General features: G+C 34.1%; 5 protein-coding genes across 11 annotated transcripts in view; 3 read left to right on the plus strand and 2 right to left on the minus strand.

The window, feature by feature from the left end:
- Nucleotides 1–3,461, plus strand: part of LOC136415046 (serine/threonine-protein kinase Nek2-like) — a 48,081-nt gene extending 44,620 nt beyond the window's left edge. Inside the window, exons 1-2 of one of the 2 annotated variants that reach the window (XM_066399411.1) lie at nt 625–948; nt 1,916–3,461. In XM_066399411.1, the coding sequence (XP_066255508.1) occupies nt 1,923–3,359 (1,437 nt within the window). In that variant the 5' untranslated portion in view covers nt 625–948; nt 1,916–1,922 and the 3' untranslated portion in view covers nt 3,360–3,461. Of the gene's footprint in view, nt 1–624; nt 949–1,915 lie in introns of those variants that run through there. The other variant, XM_066399412.1, reaches the window with a different exon arrangement.
- Miox (Myo-inositol oxygenase) overlaps nt 1–16,248 on the plus strand; it is an 80,271-nt gene that overhangs the window by 46,974 nt on the left and 17,049 nt on the right. The gene's annotated exons all lie outside the window — the stretch shown is intronic.
- Nucleotides 3,613–9,720, minus strand: ND-MNLL (NADH dehydrogenase (ubiquinone) MNLL subunit). 5 transcript variants are annotated; one of them, XR_010752579.1, is made up of 3 exons: nt 9,584–9,719; nt 5,561–5,800; nt 3,613–3,790 (listed from the first exon to the last, which is right to left on the minus strand). XR_010752579.1 is itself a non-coding variant. In XM_066399420.1 (3 exons), exons 2-3 carry the CDS (start codon nt 5,644–5,646, stop codon nt 3,700–3,702), a joined length of 177 nt encoding a protein of 58 aa, XP_066255517.1. In that variant the 5' UTR covers nt 5,647–5,733; nt 9,584–9,720; the 3' UTR covers nt 3,613–3,699. The 5 variants fall into 5 exon arrangements, 3 of the variants coding, with proteins under 3 accessions (XP_066255517.1, XP_066255518.1, XP_066255519.1); XR_010752578.1 differs by lacking the exon at nt 9,584–9,719 and adding an exon at nt 5,895–6,030; XM_066399420.1 differs by having other exon boundaries at nt 5,561–5,733; nt 9,584–9,720.
- LOC136415048 (carbohydrate sulfotransferase 11-like) lies at nt 7,040–10,601 on the plus strand. Of its 2 annotated transcripts, XM_066399414.1 has the most exons (7): nt 7,040–7,241; nt 8,014–8,182; nt 8,236–8,323; nt 9,677–9,788; nt 9,846–9,990; nt 10,071–10,260; nt 10,326–10,601. In XM_066399414.1, exons 2-7 carry the CDS (start codon nt 8,015–8,017, stop codon nt 10,550–10,552), a joined length of 930 nt encoding a protein of 309 aa, XP_066255511.1. In that variant the 5' UTR covers nt 7,040–7,241; nt 8,014; the 3' UTR covers nt 10,553–10,601. The 2 variants fall into 2 exon arrangements, with proteins under 2 accessions (XP_066255511.1, XP_066255510.1); XM_066399413.1 differs by lacking the exons at nt 7,040–7,241; nt 8,014–8,182; nt 8,236–8,323 and adding exons at nt 8,842–8,981; nt 9,298–9,450 and having other exon boundaries at nt 9,518–9,788.
- Nucleotides 10,934–14,213, minus strand: LOC136415040 (prestin-like). Its single transcript, XM_066399400.1, has 13 exons — nt 14,123–14,213; nt 13,857–13,975; nt 13,614–13,774; nt 13,449–13,560; nt 13,217–13,392; nt 12,944–13,108; nt 12,783–12,887; nt 12,486–12,619; nt 12,056–12,431; nt 11,768–12,004; nt 11,542–11,688; nt 11,334–11,493; nt 10,934–11,273 (listed from the first exon to the last, which is right to left on the minus strand). The coding sequence occupies exons 1-13, from the start codon at nt 14,179–14,181 to the stop codon at nt 11,119–11,121; spliced, it is 2,106 nt and encodes a 701-aa protein (XP_066255497.1). The 5' UTR covers nt 14,182–14,213; the 3' UTR covers nt 10,934–11,118.

The raw sequence follows: 16,248 nt of genomic DNA on the forward strand, positions 1-16,248 counted from the left end.
CAATTACTTAGCTACAATATTGACAAAATGAAGAATTACATTTATCTGCCTATAATTAAACGCCTCTTTTAGGCCTTAAAACATCTTTAAATTGTGAGATCGCCAATGTGAATTCTCATCAATTGCTCATGAAGACACCGCAGAACCTACGTAAAAAAGCTGAACTTTGTGCGAATTTTACAGTAGCACAGATGTTTCCTAATTGTATATGCTATTAAAATTCTATTATAAAGATCTGAACAAGGAAATACGACGCTGACCTAGAATACTTTGTTGGGGGTTTTAAATGAGAACCCAAATTTTAAAGTTTATGACCCATATTAGTATCGGTCACGTAGCCGTTCAGAGAATAGAACACTGAAAAATTGGCTTTAGTTGCTTGCTGATATCGATTAAAAATCGCAAAAGAAATAAGTGGTAAAAAAAACAATTTTCACGTTTCCCAAATACCAATTTTTTCCTCAACAGTACCTCTCTCAAAAACTCAAAAACAGACCAGTTTGCATCATTTCAAGTACCCACCAAACCTTCGTCCGTGATTTCGATACCTCTACCGTTGCATACAAAATTCAAAGAGGTATCTTTCATCTTTGTCGGACTCCCACACAACGCATAGTAAAGCGAAATTCTTCAAAAGTACCCAGTCAGGTACCCGAAGAACCAGATGCTGTATTGGACCACATCAATATTTGAATTTAAACGGTTATTTTTAAAGGTCTCTGCAGATCGAGTGGAGTAAACATATACAAAAGGTGCGGAAAATTGAATCGGATTAAAGAGAAACGTTTAAAGTTCCTAATGTTCAAGGATAATTGAGTGTTTTTTGAGTATTTGTGTGTGTTACTGTGTCCGACAGTGTTAGTGATTGATAGATAGTTTATCTTTATTTTTGGCTTGGCTCTCCATAGGGAATTGGAATTCAATGGTGTAAACAAATATATTCTAAAGGTAAGTCTTTTGTAGTTTACTTAAGTGCGAGGCAAATATACGTTCTTGAAACAAAATATACAATATAATGGTCGTGTTATTTTTCTCTTTCAAAGCTTAGTAGGTTTCTTGGCCTACGAGTCAATTGATAACTGCGAAGATTCTCTCTCTGTGATAAAAAAAAGTAATTTTATACACTTTTATATCATATCAACACGAGTCCGTGCTCAGATTCATTATATTATGGCTTCATTTGATTCCTGCTTCAAATTCCATAATAATCAGGAGGTAATCAGTCTTAGAGGGAGGCGGGATATTCCACCATTGGTATATCAGAAACGATGACTGATACAATATATTAGATTAAATAGAAAATTTCTGCTGCAACACATTGATTAAATATATAAATAACGTTGATAAAGAAACACCAAACTCTCAAATTTCATAAATTGGTAACGATGGGAAGACATACTGGGTGATTTAGAATTTAGGTGAGGAACTAATGGGATATAACCCTGCTCACAGAGAGATCTAATGGAAAATAGTTTATTGATAAAGATGTTTGTGGAAACATTCAGTCATCAGATTTTACAGTTTTAATTATGAGGCTAAAATTTCACATTTTTGTCCTATACGGAGTGATCAACTCTTAAAAGTAGGGCTCGGTAGCGTCCAAGCTATTCGCATTATCATTTAAAAAAATAGTCAGCATTAAACGGGGTGTATACAAACTTCTATTGTAATTGAGGCAATTCAAAATTCATAACTTCTACTTTATAAAAATAATGCGAGGCAAAGAATAGGTCCCCTTAAACCTATCAAAATTAGTATCTCCAGAAATTAATGTGCCACTACGGCATTGTGGCACATACTAGTATAAAACGAATAATCCTGACAATAAATTTGTTTCTCAACATCCTCCATTGAGAACTTGCTCTCTTATATCCTGGAAATTTTCTGTAAACAAATATTTTTTCGCTTGTTTCAGATCCTAAATGGAATCGCTCTTAGACTACGCCCTTCAGAGCACACCCAACCCATCAGCATTTTTAGTGGCCAAACACAAAACCACAGGCAAACTCTACTATCTTCAAGGCATATATCTCTCGGACCTCAATTCTAGTGACCAGAAGGCATTAACTAAGAAAATTAAAACCCGTATAAACTTGATCCACCCCAATGTGCTACAATTCTTCGAAAGCATTCAGCACGAGAAAATCCTTTACTTGAAAACTGAGTTTTGCAAGTTTGACACCTTATCGTGTTTCTTGCAGAAGGAATGTGTAGAAAAAGACCGGCAAATCCACGAACAACTTCTCTGTCGATTACTGTATCAGACAGTGCTGGCTTTAAAAACTGTAGAACTCTTCATGGGGCGTCTGAGTTTAGACACCATCTTATTAGATGAAGACTTCAATATCAAATTGTACAACTTTCCTAATATGGAACATTACACTAAACAACCGAAACAAAAGGAAGTGAAAATGTCCCAGCTGGGAGCTACAGTTTTTGAGCTTTGTACCCTTAAGCCCTTTAGCAAAGCCACATTCGAACATGACCTGCAACAGCAGCCGTATTCTGAAGCATTCAGAGGGCTTTTAACTTCAATGTTGAAGGACGGCACCGGAATAAAGAAGCACATTAATAAGATACTTTGCCACCCCTTAGTGCTGCTGCAAGCAAGCCAATGGAACAAAGAAGATGGATGTTTTATAGAAAGTAAAAAATCATTATCCAAATCGTCGAGCTCAGATTTGTCCGAGTCTGAATACTCAGAAAGACTTGAGAAGTTACGCAAAAGGGAAGCAGCTGTGCAAACTAAAGAATTGTTCATTAGAGAGCAAGCAAGAAGGCTTTCAGTACGAGAACGAAAAGTCAATTTAATGGAACGAACAGCAAAAGAAAAGCTGCAGCAAGCTGAATTGTACTTAAAACGCAGCAAGGAAAACAGCGCAAGCTCCAGGTCCAGCAATTCCCAGTCTAGTCTACAATCAAAGAAAACCTGCACCGCAGAAGTTGATTCTAGCTATATCAGCATTGAAGAATCAGATATTTTTCGTACGAGCACAAAACTACAAGTAAATAAAATAGTGAAACCTTCAAACTTTTCAAGGACAATGTCGGAGAGAAAAATTCGATTCAAGGTGAGTCCTCTAAAGGACAGAAATTTTATTCGAAGAGGGACTGAGAAGAATAGCTTGAGGCAGTCAAAGATTTTAGAAAAAAGGGAAGTTGAAACTATTATAAAGCAGCAGAAAAGAAAGTCGCTATTTGTGGCAAATGAATATCAAAAAGTCGGTATTGAAAAGGTGCCTTGTGAGGTGAGCAATATTGGGTGGAGTGAGGAGACCAAAAAGCAGGCATTTGATATGCTTAGAGTATTGAATTGTGGAGACAAGGAGAACATTGATGTCAAGCATACAGTGCTTTAAATATGTATTTTGTATACTGCTGATATGTGCAATAGTTATGTAAATATCATATTATATTTTATACAATGGACACCATGCCTGCCTTGATTTTAATAAAATTGTATAAATTTTCCAAAAATATCAACATGTGATAAATGACACGAAGCGTGTGATATATTATTACTAATCAAATTGAAGGTAGAAACAAAAGGAGAGAAGAAACTATCTTTAACGCTTACTTGCTAAAGCAAAACTACAGAATTCACTTTACATCTTTCAAAATTTATTTACAAAATTTATATAATAACAGCTAATATCTGACTATGTAATCAATCATCAAGCAAATTAAAACTAGAGCCTTTCAGGGCCAGGTTGGTTTCTCCCCTTCCTTGAGTACTCTTCCATACAATGCAGACTTATCTCTGAACAAAGACAGACGTTCAGTTTCAGACCTAAATATAATTTAAAAAATCTTTAAACTGTGTGAATTAGTAATTTTTAGGTTTTAATGCTACTGACATTTTCAAACTAAATATACAGGGTGTCCCAGATAAGGATGAACAGCATGGGGATCTCGGAAACGGTAATAGATACAAAATGGTTTAAATTGGGAAAAAGTTAGGCAATTTAAAGCAAATTAATAATCTGTTTTTATATCGACGAAATTCCGAATGGTTACGAAGATATCCGGAAAAAAACGAATTTGGCGGTTTTCGTTTTTTGCAAATAACTCTTATACGGTTATAGTTAGAGGAATAAAAGTTTTACATTATTAAAGCACTTTTTTGAGAACTGTTTAGCAGTGTTGCCAGTTTTCTTGTTACATCCTTACTTTCAGAGAAAAATGAGTAAACTTTTGATTTTCATATGGGCGTGATATCAATTATTTATATTTTCAAAATCATCATAAAATTCCGTTTTCAGCCATGCATTACATTTAATATTTTTCTCAGAAACTCTATGAGTTATAGCCATTAAAGCATTTTTTGATAAGTAGGCCATGATTTTGACTTATAGTAATGGTGCACATTAAATAAATGAATGCTGTGGAAACGTCAACATTATTTAAAAGTTGTAAAACCTTAAATTTGTTTGACGTGTGCATAATAATGTCTCAAAATTGCTTTTCTAATGAAGAGAAATTTGACATGTTGTCGTGTTACATATTTTGTCACAGAAATTGTGTAGATGCTGAAGATATGTATAATATTATATATATGTATAATATATAAGTCAAAATCATGGCCTACTTATCAAAAAATGCTTTAATGGCTATAACTCATAGAGTTTCTGAGAAAAATATTAAATGTAATGCATGGCTGAAAAGGGAATTTTATGACGATTTTGAAAATATAAATAATTGATATCACGCCCATATGAAAATCAAAAGTTTACTCATTTTTCTCCGAAAGTAAGGATGTAACAAGAAAACTGGCAACACTGCTAAACAGTTCTCAAAAAAGTGCTTTAATAATGTAAAACTTTTATTCCTCTAACTATAACCGTATAAGAGTTATTTGCAAAAAACGAAAACCGCCAAATTCGTTTTTTTCCGGATATCTTCGTAACCATTCGGAATTTCGTCGATATAAAAACAGATTATTAATTTGCTTTAAATTGCCCAACTTTTTCCCAATTTAAACCATTTTGTATCTATTACCGTTTCCAAGATCCCCATGCTGTTCATCCTTATCTGGGACACCCTGTATACCCAAGTACTAAATTTAAAATGAAATTTAATTAAAAATTGTAGAAGAAATGAAGCAATTAACAATGTTGGAGTACCCAAGAAGGCTTTTTTACTTTACCAGTGGTGGTGATGATAGTATGTCATAATAATTTGAAGCTATATGAAATATTTATAAATTTATCTAGGTAAAAATTATTTTTCTTAACATGTTCACTTCATTTCACTAGTTTACAGATGTTGTCTGAATCAAAGAAACCTATTTTATTATTTTATATTATTGAAATACTTGTTGGGATGTTGGAAAATGATCAGATGATGGAGGTTTTGGTCACAATAGTAAGATGGATACAATGAAATGTGTCTAGAAATCCAGCTTACTTTTCTCACTCTAAGTAACATGAATTCTACAATGCTGCTAATAGCTAATTCCTTTTTTGAAGCAATCATTAAATACTGAATTGCTTCAATACACAATTCTTCATTATTATTGCAATTTACAAAACTAAGATTTAACAGCATATCCAAATCTCACCTGTCAATATACTTCCCAAGTAGATATCCAAGCAGGGGAACACTCAAAAAGGGCCACTGTTTAGGAAGAAGATAGTATGTTGCCATCTTGCAGTTCTTCTAATTGTTTAACTGTCTCCCAATCCCTAGCCTTGCACAGTTGTGTATAGGACCAGTCTGCGTATATGGTACTCACTGTAAAGGCGGGAAAAAGGGTTACTAAACAGTACCTCTTTATTAAAGAGCCAATTTGTATGGCCATCTGAAAATATAACAGGAAAGATTGCAGTTACATCACAGGTTTTGCCTGGTTAGAAGGTGGTAAATAGACTCTTGTACATATCGAACAATCTTACCAGAAGAAATAGATAATAGAGGAGCTGCTTAAATTGATTTACAATTGGCTTTATGGGGAATTATTTATGAATAATACGAAATTAAGACCTGTTTGGAGATTTCTCTAACCTTTTTTGAGATACCTAACCTTTTTTTTTACGCTTTTTTTTACAGCAAATGTCAAAGTCAAATTGAAAGTTTCATTAGGTTTTTTCAGTATTGCTGAACTGTTTGTACTATTTTGCACCTGCTGCACCGGAGTGTTCTTTATTGCAAATTTAGGGAACTGAATGTATTTTCTATTGTAGTGTATTAAAATTTAGTGAAATCATATAATTATCTTCTTACTCTAGGTTTTGAAGTAGGTTTGAGGTAGTTTAAAACATATCAGTATTATACAAACATGTCAGAGTTTAAAATTAATGTCTGATAGTTTACACGAATATCGCTGTAGATAAGATGAGCATTTAAATTCTCTTCAGAATGAATATAAATGAGTAAATATTGTCTACAGTCTATTATTTCGCTAAATATTGTAAGGAATTTCTTTCACCATAACATCAAGAATCTTTTCAAAATATATGATTAAATATATTTGTTTAATTTATGATGTTGTCCTTGTTTTACTTGTACTTACTATATCTACTAAAAAGAGATCCTTATGTTGCCGGAGGCAAGAAATTAGACAACATTGTTTAGATTTTTAGACCAAACCAACTGCCGGGCTCTAACCTCAATTGTTTAAACAACCTAATGAACATAATTATTTCAAATAGTCCTATTTTTCCTAAACAGGAATCTAATGAGATACCACATATAAATGAATAGAATTTGAAACCTATATGCAGTGACTTGATATTTATAGGAAAACAAGCATCCAATGATAACCGGCAAGGTGAGTAATCCCAAGAACAGTCCCCACTGGGCTCCAGATAACCCACATAGATTTTATAATTTTCTAGCTTATTAACTGTTTTTTAACATCAACTTCCCCCACTTGAGTAATAAAATGTAAACCATACAATGATCAGTGGTTGGTGACCATTTTACATACAGCACAGGAATTGAACATATGTATAAACATATTTATTTATACCAAAAATTCCATTAATATAAAATACTCAGTAAAACATAAACTGTTTAACCAATATAATTATCTTGCGTACGCAAATTCCTCAGGAAAATGGTTTTACATTATAACTACCAGACCAGTTATGTGAGCAGTTATGTTAGGATGATGTAATTAAACTCTTGTTTAAGAATTCTTCTAGGTTTAATGTCCTATAGTAGTATCTTCATTATATTTCACAGCTAGTCAATTAACAATTGAACCTTGACTCTTATTGTGATATTGGAAAACACAGATGGTAAGATGTACTACTAATTGACTTGCTTAATTAGTTAATTTTTGCTTTGGGAAGATAGTTTGGTCCCATTTATTTTATTTGTTGTGCTGTTGTATGGAAGTGACAAGTTTTTTTTAATCTATGTGTATAAGTGTGCTTAGCTGATTATTTTTAGTTTCTATGGAGATTTATCTGGTAAGGCAATATTTTTGATAAGGTTTTCACTATAATAACTAGTTAAGTTTGGAATGGTGAATTAAATCCCATTAAGTAAGTTACAATAATTTTGAAATAATTAATTCCTGTTTGTTACACTAATAGTCAGCCGAAAGTCATTTCAGTCTATGTATATAACTTGTATATGACAATGACATGTGACATTGCTTACTAGTGATTTGTTAGAATTTTAAATAGTGCATAAAGGTCAACATCCAAGGCCATAGAGCTTGTTTTGTAATTCAAATAATATAGTAATTTTATATTATTTGAAACCACTCAACAACTAAGGATCAGTAAGGGTCAAATTACAAATGTGCTATTAAGTTTACTATTAACATGGAAACCAAAATATAGCTACTAATATAGATATTTATCTATGCTTACACTTACACAACCTCAAGTTTATACATCTTATACACATATTTAGTAAAAATTTTCAAGAAATTACAAAGGAAATTAATAATCCTGGCCCTATTTTTAGGCCATTTTCATTAGAATCCACAATTTAATAATATAAGTAGTAACAGTTTTAAGAATTTTTTTCCCATTTGCAAGTTTGTATTTCATATTCCAGAATGACAGATCTCACTACAACTACTAAACCAGAATTGACTACTCTTGATGAAGCAATTGATAATCTGTCTCATGAAGACTTAATTGAAATAACCCAAAGTAGCATTAAGAGATTGATAGCTTCAGATTCTTTGCTATCTGATTTACCTGTAGATGTGACTCCTGAAGAGGTTATATGTTGAATTTGACTAAAATCTATTTTGTCTTATTATTCTTCTTATAGGTCTTATCACAAATTGCAGTCATACAAGGTCAGAGTATCACTGTGACTATATTGAGATATTCAGAAACCTCTTTAAGTGTCGTGGTAAGTTTTTAAATATACCTTATTAAATCAAACATCCAAGTAGGAAATTTAAAGCTTTTAATAAAGTTTTAAATCTCATATCATTATTTTTATAATTGATGTTTAATTAACATTTATTATAAATATTATTTTCATTTACCCAATAAAGTTCTGGTTACTATTAATTAAGCCTTGGATTTAAATTTGTTGTTTGATAAAATTGCAAAACTTCTAGGAAGTGTCTAATGAATTTTTTGTTGTTGACGTAGTACGTTGTGTTCCATTCATTATTTTTAAATCCTTTAATGATAGTATAGGTATGTAGGTCAAATAGGCAATCCATTAAGTAATCTTATTGATACTACTATCTGCAATGTATCAATCTTCAACGTAAAACTGAAGTATAACTACTTTATCAAAATGAATCATGTAATCTTTGTATTTTTTCAATTATCAAGTCTGCCAAATTTGCACTTATTATAGATCCCACAACAAAATACCACAGTCCTAGATTTAAAAAAAGCCATAAAAAGACATTTTCAGCTGAGGCTGTTGAGGCAAAAAAGCAAGAGTAAAATTAGTTGGAAGTATATTTCGAGGACTTACTGGCTACAGAATATTGCCAATGGCAAAGTACTTAAAAACGACAAGGAATTGGTTAGTAATTATGGGGTTGTAAACAGGTAAGATAAGAGTTATTAATTTTTTGCATTTATCTATGATTTTTCTATTTTTATATTAAATTATGGCTATAAAAAATTTCACCTTCTATTTCGTTTTAATAATAATTTTATTACGCTGAATTTAAGCAACCATAAAAGTGTTACTAAACGGTCGAAACCATAATACTTAGAGCATTTTACATCAGAATACTCAAATATTTTATGTTAATTTCCTCTAAAATAATACATGATTATGGCAATGTAACAAAAAGTTTCCATCTTTTATAATAGTCTAAAGTTTCTATTTCCGTCTCAATAACACTCGTGCCCCTTTTAGGTCTGAATTGAGGTTCGTAAAACGCGTAAAAGAAAGAGGCCCTACGGAAACTCACTGAGACATGTTAACTCCCAGCTATGCTGATGCTAGAATTAAGAAAAAAACATCAGTTTCTTGTTTTGGTATTCTTAGCAGCCTTCTTGCCTTTTTACGGTAAGACTTAAGCTTATGAAATATCCTAGTTATCGACTAAATGGAACGATTTAAATTCTGATTTTAGAGACGTACCCTTGGTTGGAACAAATCACTCGACAAGAAGATTTAATGTTGGGGTGTGAAAACTTACTTTTAAATCAACCATGGGTTCGCAACGTATCCCAGTTAAGTCATATTCTAGTGGACCATGACCATAAACTGCTCTACTGCTATGTCCCTAAAGTCGCATGTACTAATTGGAAGCGAGTAATGATGGTCTTGACTGGCCAGTCTAATGTTACCAATCTAGTCGATATACCTTCAAATATAGCCCACGCTAACAGCTCTACTATAAGGTATGAAAGATTTTGCGTGTTTTGTTGCGCTTTTGATGTTGTATTATCACGCTTTAGGTTATCAGAGCTTCCCGAAAGTGAGATTAACAAGATTTTGAGCGAGTATACTTTGTTTTTAATTGTGAGACATCCGTTCGAAAGGTTGCTCTCGGCATATAGGAATAAATTTGAAGATAACATTACAAGTTCTAGGTATTTTCAGGTGAGTCATTTTTTGGATACAAAAGTCTTAAAATATGTTGTCTTTTTTCAGTTCTTTTCAACAGTTTTTTTCAATTTAAGGCACGTTACGGCAAACACATAATTAAAAAGTATCGCCCAACTGCAACTATCGCCGATCAAAATTCTGGGGACAATGTCTCTTTTGCGGAATTTGTGACCTATCTCCTAAATGAGGGAGTTGACACGAACGAGCATTGGACTCCGATTTATGATTTGTGCCTGCCTTGCCAACTCAACTATACTTTCATAGGTAAAAATTAATTTCTTTTGCCGATGAAAGAAATTAAATCGTTCTTCGCCGTTTTGCTCTTCTAGGACATTACGAAACGTTGTCTCAAGACGCCCAAACCATCCTGGATATGGTGGGGGCTCCTCCAGTAGTTTTTCCAGTGACGCGGGCGGGCCATACTAAGGACAAGCTAAAGGAGTATTTCCAACAACTATCCATTTTTACCATTGAACATTTATACAAAAATTATCTGTCAGATTTTAAGTTATTCGGTTACGGATTGGAGGACTTACTGGGATATGATTTAGCTTAAAGTTATTTTTTATTTTTTATGCATAGTGTGCGAAGAATAATTTTTGTATTTTTTTTAATAAAAAACTAAGTAAACGTAAACAGGTGAGTTTACCATCCAATCTTTTCTTTAAGAGAAGCTTATGGCGATGTAGTATACCTCTAATAGATTGATCGGTTTTAAGGTGACAAACAAAAACACAAACGGGCTGCCAGTGTTTCTAATTTTGCCCACATTAAATGAAAAGTACTGTTTTCATCAAAGTAGAAAGTGATACCCAATTTTTTCCGCAGATTGTTTGAAATTTAATGGAAATGGAAAGGAACCATGTTTCTTATGTACCATGTAAATAAAAATACTACTTTTTAATTCATTAAAAATATATCATACCTAAAATATATTTGTACATGAATTATTGTCTGTTGGCTTTAAGAATAAGTGTAAATAAACTCCTATTTCAGGGCCTCTAGCCTAATAAGTACGGATAAACAAACTTTATTTCCTTAAGAATAACATAAACAAGAAAAGATCGATTTATTTACAATATGTACCTAATAGAAACTTTTTAAAACATAAATATTGGTTTGTTACACCTTGTCGCTCAGTGTTTCACTCTCTTTTATCTGTATAGAAAGGTTTGACTGAGCGAAAAGTACTGCATCATGAACTGTGGGGAAAATGAGGAATTTGCTGTCCTTTTTCTCCCACCTATCACAGTTGGTTATCACTTCATAGGCTTGACCTTCAATATGTATCATTATACAACCTAGAATCTCTTCAGCTCATATGATAAAGGCCGTACCTGAGCATCCGGCTATATACAAAGAGATGCTCAACTTTTCGAGATCTGACTGCAGCTGCCTAAGAAAGACTACACCAGACGGGTCCAGAAACGTTAAGGAACAAAAATCTATTATTATTCCTCTGGCTATTAGGTCTTCTTGGTCGCTACCGTATATTCCCTAAAAAGCGTATTATTGTAAAGTTACCAAAAAAATTTTAACCAGTACCTTCTGTTCTAGCTTTGCTCGCTTTCTTAAAATGGCACCGGGGTCCATGCCAACCTTCTGAATAAAGAGATCTTTAAACGAATCCCTTGAAGCAAAACTTAAACCTCCAACAAAGTGGATAATTCTTAAACCAGATACTTCAACAGTCTAAAATGAAAATAATTGAAAAAAAACCTTAGGTCAATTTCCAACAAAAAGGGAGGTTCTCAAATTAAAAATTCCCTACCGCTTTATGCCTCTTCATCTCTAGATACAAATCGGTGCCGGGCAGCCGGCCTAATATAGACGCCCTTGCCCTTAAACCCTGGGCAGCTACACTCAGCAATGAGGCAGCAACTCCCGCAGCTAGCCCCACGCTGATTTGCACCAATAGCGTGGTAAAGAACGTCACTGCCCAGACGAAACCATCCCAGCGACTTAACCGCCAATAGCGAGGTAAGTCCTTCACTTGCAGCAACATCCCCTCAAAAAATTGATATTATTTCTTGGGAAAAACCATAAAAATTTACCTTACTTTGAGGGCAATTACAATTATACTGGCTAAAACACATCTGGGCAAGGTTTCGAACACTGGACCAACCCAGAGGAGCACTATGAGAAGGAGGACACTGCTGACCACACTAGCCAGTTGGGTCACTCCTCCAACTGTTTGCTGAATCATAGATCTGGAGAGGGAGGCGGTTACTGGAAGGCAGGAGAAGATTGAGCCTACGCAGTTGCTCAGACCCATTGCTAAAAGTTCCTGATTCGAGTCAACCTCGTACATAAGTTTCCTGGCAAATATCAAAGCCATAGACATAGTTATGGTGTAGGAGACCATGGTGATGACGATTATATCCACCCAAATGAGAGGTAATAGCTCGAACACTGGCATTATAGGTTCGGGAAGTCTGAAACGTCCTTATATTTAAATCAGTGTTTTATTTCTTGGATCAAGTGTATACCCAGTAGGAATGTACCCTAAAGTAGTCACGTTTTGGCTCTGATGAATGCCTGTGAAGTAAGTAATTCCCGTGCCAACAAACACTGCTACAAGCTCTATAGGAAAGGGCATCCTGCACTTCTTGGACAGCCATGGCTAGAAAAATTCATATAGTAACCAGCGGCGGATCTATGAGTAAGTAGGCATCGGTGCAAAAAGGTTCTGAAGGGGCTTATGGGCCCCCAAGCTTTTGCTGGGAAGTGAAAATTGCATCCAGTACACAATTGCTTGTACTGTATTTCCAACTTCTGCAACTTACCTTAAAGAACTCATTGTTTAGTATTAAAATGGAGCAAGTGACTAGAGATATAAATAGAGCTGTGATGTTGGGTTTTGCCATTGCTAAAGCTGCATCATAGACGGTCTAAAAGTTAGAAATTTATCAAATGTAATTAACATATTATCGTTTAGTTAACTTACGTAAATAAAAGAAAAATTCCCTCTTCTCTTTCCAATGCTGAGACCCAAAAGATCTTTGAGTTGAGAACAAACTACATGGAAGGCAGAAGCGCACGTGAATCCGCTAACTAAATTATCAGAGAGCAGGCTTGAAACTGCACCAAGTTGCAAGGTAAACATTATGAGCTAAAATTAATCATTAATGCGTTATCTTAATGATAGAACCACAGTCTGAACTCAATAAATCACACCAAATACGGGACATAAGTAAGTAAATTTTGGGTCTTTATTTACCTGTAAAATTGCAACGCCAAAAGTTACTGTAATAGCCACTTGAATGTTCGTAACCTTTAAAGCATCAGGCTCAATGTTAGGATCCAGCAATTTTTGAGTACCATTGGCCATGATTTCCAAGTTGGTGTGCTCACTCACTAATTTGCCAGTCATCAAACACACTATGGCAAAAGTACCTATAAACAGTCACATTCAGTCATGCTCCTTTTACATTAGGTACTACAAAGCTAACCCATAGAAACATGCCTGGAGGTGCCGAAGAAGAAGTAGACTAGAACTGGAAAGAAGGCCATGTAGATACCGCTTATTGGGGGGACGTTTCCCAACAAACCATAAGCCATGCCCTAAAAAGAGTTCGGTAATTTATGTTTATTATTGTACTGTTAAAATTACTAACCTGAGGAATATGCATAACTGCTACAGTAATTCCACTGACAATATCCGACGTGAAGCTCCGTTTCCAGTTGTATTCGGGCAGCCATCTGAGTAGAGGAATTCTATTTAAGAGGCAGTCTAAGGGTTTGATGGATTTATAGTAGTTTGCTGCCTTACTTTTGACTGCAATAGGGGATTTTTAGAATTGACTACACGAGGAAATTTTTATAACTGTATTATGAGAATAATGTACTTTCGATCTTACCTGTAGTATAGGGTTTCTCATAATGGGCATCTTTGTGGAGCTCCTCGAGCTGGTAGATAGGCCTGGCAATATGCAGGTCAGTGCTGTTTTGCTTCGCATCGTCTTCGTTGGTATGATAGCTGAAAAAATTTGATAAAAAAGGCTCTAGAATGTAAGATTTTTGTTAACATTACAATTTTTTATCTTTATTAGACATTTCGACATATATGAATTTCGTGCGAAATATGCCCTAAATCAAGGATTTAAAACTAAAATAAACTGCTTACAGATCTCTTAGGAAGTAGTAGGATTTATATTGCAGCAAGGGCGTTTTTTCGTTAACCATTTCTAATATGTCCACACTGCATACTTTTGTAAATAGCGTTAGAGGTCTAGCGTTAGAGTCTTGATTTGGTTTCACTATGCACCAAATTTGACTTAATCTGGATTCATGCAGACATAAACAACTTGAAATTATGGGAATTAAGAACAACATTGATAAGGAAAAGATATGTTTATGTACATATATGGTGTCAAAACATTTTTTTAACCAAGAACTAGTCTATTGTGACAAAGTAAATTAGACTTCGGTTTCTCGTTATTTGCTTTTGATTATTAAGTAGGATTATGTACGGTATGTGGGATTTACCACACTGATTCGAGTAAAGGTAAATAATACATTACCGTACGCCTTACTTTACCGCCCGTCGTTTTATTTTCGTTTTTATTGATGAAGTGACGAAATCGATTTCAATGACTTACCGATTTCACAGAATTGATGTGTTTGCAGTTAAACTATAATTTTTTTATTGACAAGCTCTTGTACGTTTGTATTTATATCGAAACCCCTTGCTCTATAGATAAAAATTGATTTTGTGATATAAAAACGTCATGAATTGATTACGGGTTTCATGGTGTATAACATATCATCATGGAGATATTTCAGGTTAGTACTCTGCAAAATAATTTTAAAAAATACTAATGGTCACCAATGCACCATTTTCGATATACAAGGTGGCAAAGTTTCACAGTCTTTCTCATATCTTGCATTTTTCTCACGTATGCCTTGAGTTAAATTTTTCAAATTTCGTGCACCTGTTTTCTTTAATACCCCTTTTTGACCATGGGTCTATTAGCACTTTTTTATAATTTTGCGGAGTACTATTGCCCTCTGAAATATCTCTATAATAATATTATTACACGCTGTATACGATTTTTTTTTTAATTCACAGAGGAATCGAAATTTTCCGAAAAAAATCATTTAATGTAAAAACGTTAATGATTATGAAAAACCAAATTGTCGCACTTTCCTTTTATATACATCGTGTTATAGAGCATAAAAAGTAGCTGCAATGAAGTGAGTCCCACTTTATAACATATTCGTAAATAAAGTCATAAAAAAATATGAAAACGATTTTAAAGAATTTTTGTAGGATTTTTCCGAAATACTCCGAATTTTTCATTATTTAACGCGAGGAGCGGAATGTTACTGACCATAGAAATGCGTAATTTTGCCTCTATTTAACCAAGCCTGTGTTTCTTTTTTACCTTTAAGCATTTTTCTGTATAATTTTCTTTTAATTACATTTCAACAATCAACATTTAATTCAGTAATACATTCAATTCAACGGAAAAACTATTATAGGCATCTACCTTACCTGTTATACATGGGTTCCAAAGCACTCTTGCCCTTCCTCTCTGCCATGTCGAACGTGTTCCTCTTGTCCCACACTCTCACTGCTGCATTTCAAAACCACCCACTGCCAAAAATCCACTCTAATTAAAGTGAAATTTTATAATCTCCTCCCGGACTTGAAAATCTTAAGCACGATAATATCTAATCTGCTTAGCGTCAATAATTTGCTGCCTGATTGAAGTAGTCATTAGTCTGGAAAAAGCACACCTTTATATAACCACCCAAGCAGGTATCCTTTAAGGTCACCTATTGACTTTTACTTCCAGCCATGAAAAGCTTTAACGGGGGGCTGCGAGGGATCTATGCAGTTAGGGTGAGAAAGATAAACTAGTGCAAATAAAAGTGCTTCGTAGAAATCTTTACGTTGTGAATGTATGTAAATCTTGAACTTTGTTGGGTTCAGAGGCTGACTGATTAAAGATGTGTGATATCGGGTCAAAAAACTTACGTCGTGTGCTCTATTAGATGTATCTAAATGCCATCAACCACCATCACATGCAAACACTACTTAAAAACTGGACACACACTTTTCCTTAGCCGCAGTTAATGAATCGATGAGATGGTCAATCGCAAGGTCTATCCAATTATGACCTCTTTATTTTTATAGATTCAGATATCACCTTGGATTTCCGATTTAATCAGAATTTCTCGCACTAATGGAAACATCACAAAAAATTATTTTTTTTGTATGAGACTTATTCATGCACTGCTGAGTAC

Source organism: Euwallacea similis, chromosome 19 (assembly GCF_039881205.1).
Source record: "Euwallacea similis isolate ESF13 chromosome 19, ESF131.1, whole genome shotgun sequence".
In the NCBI taxonomy this organism is placed as follows: Eukaryota; Metazoa; Arthropoda; class Insecta; order Coleoptera; family Curculionidae; genus Euwallacea; species Euwallacea similis.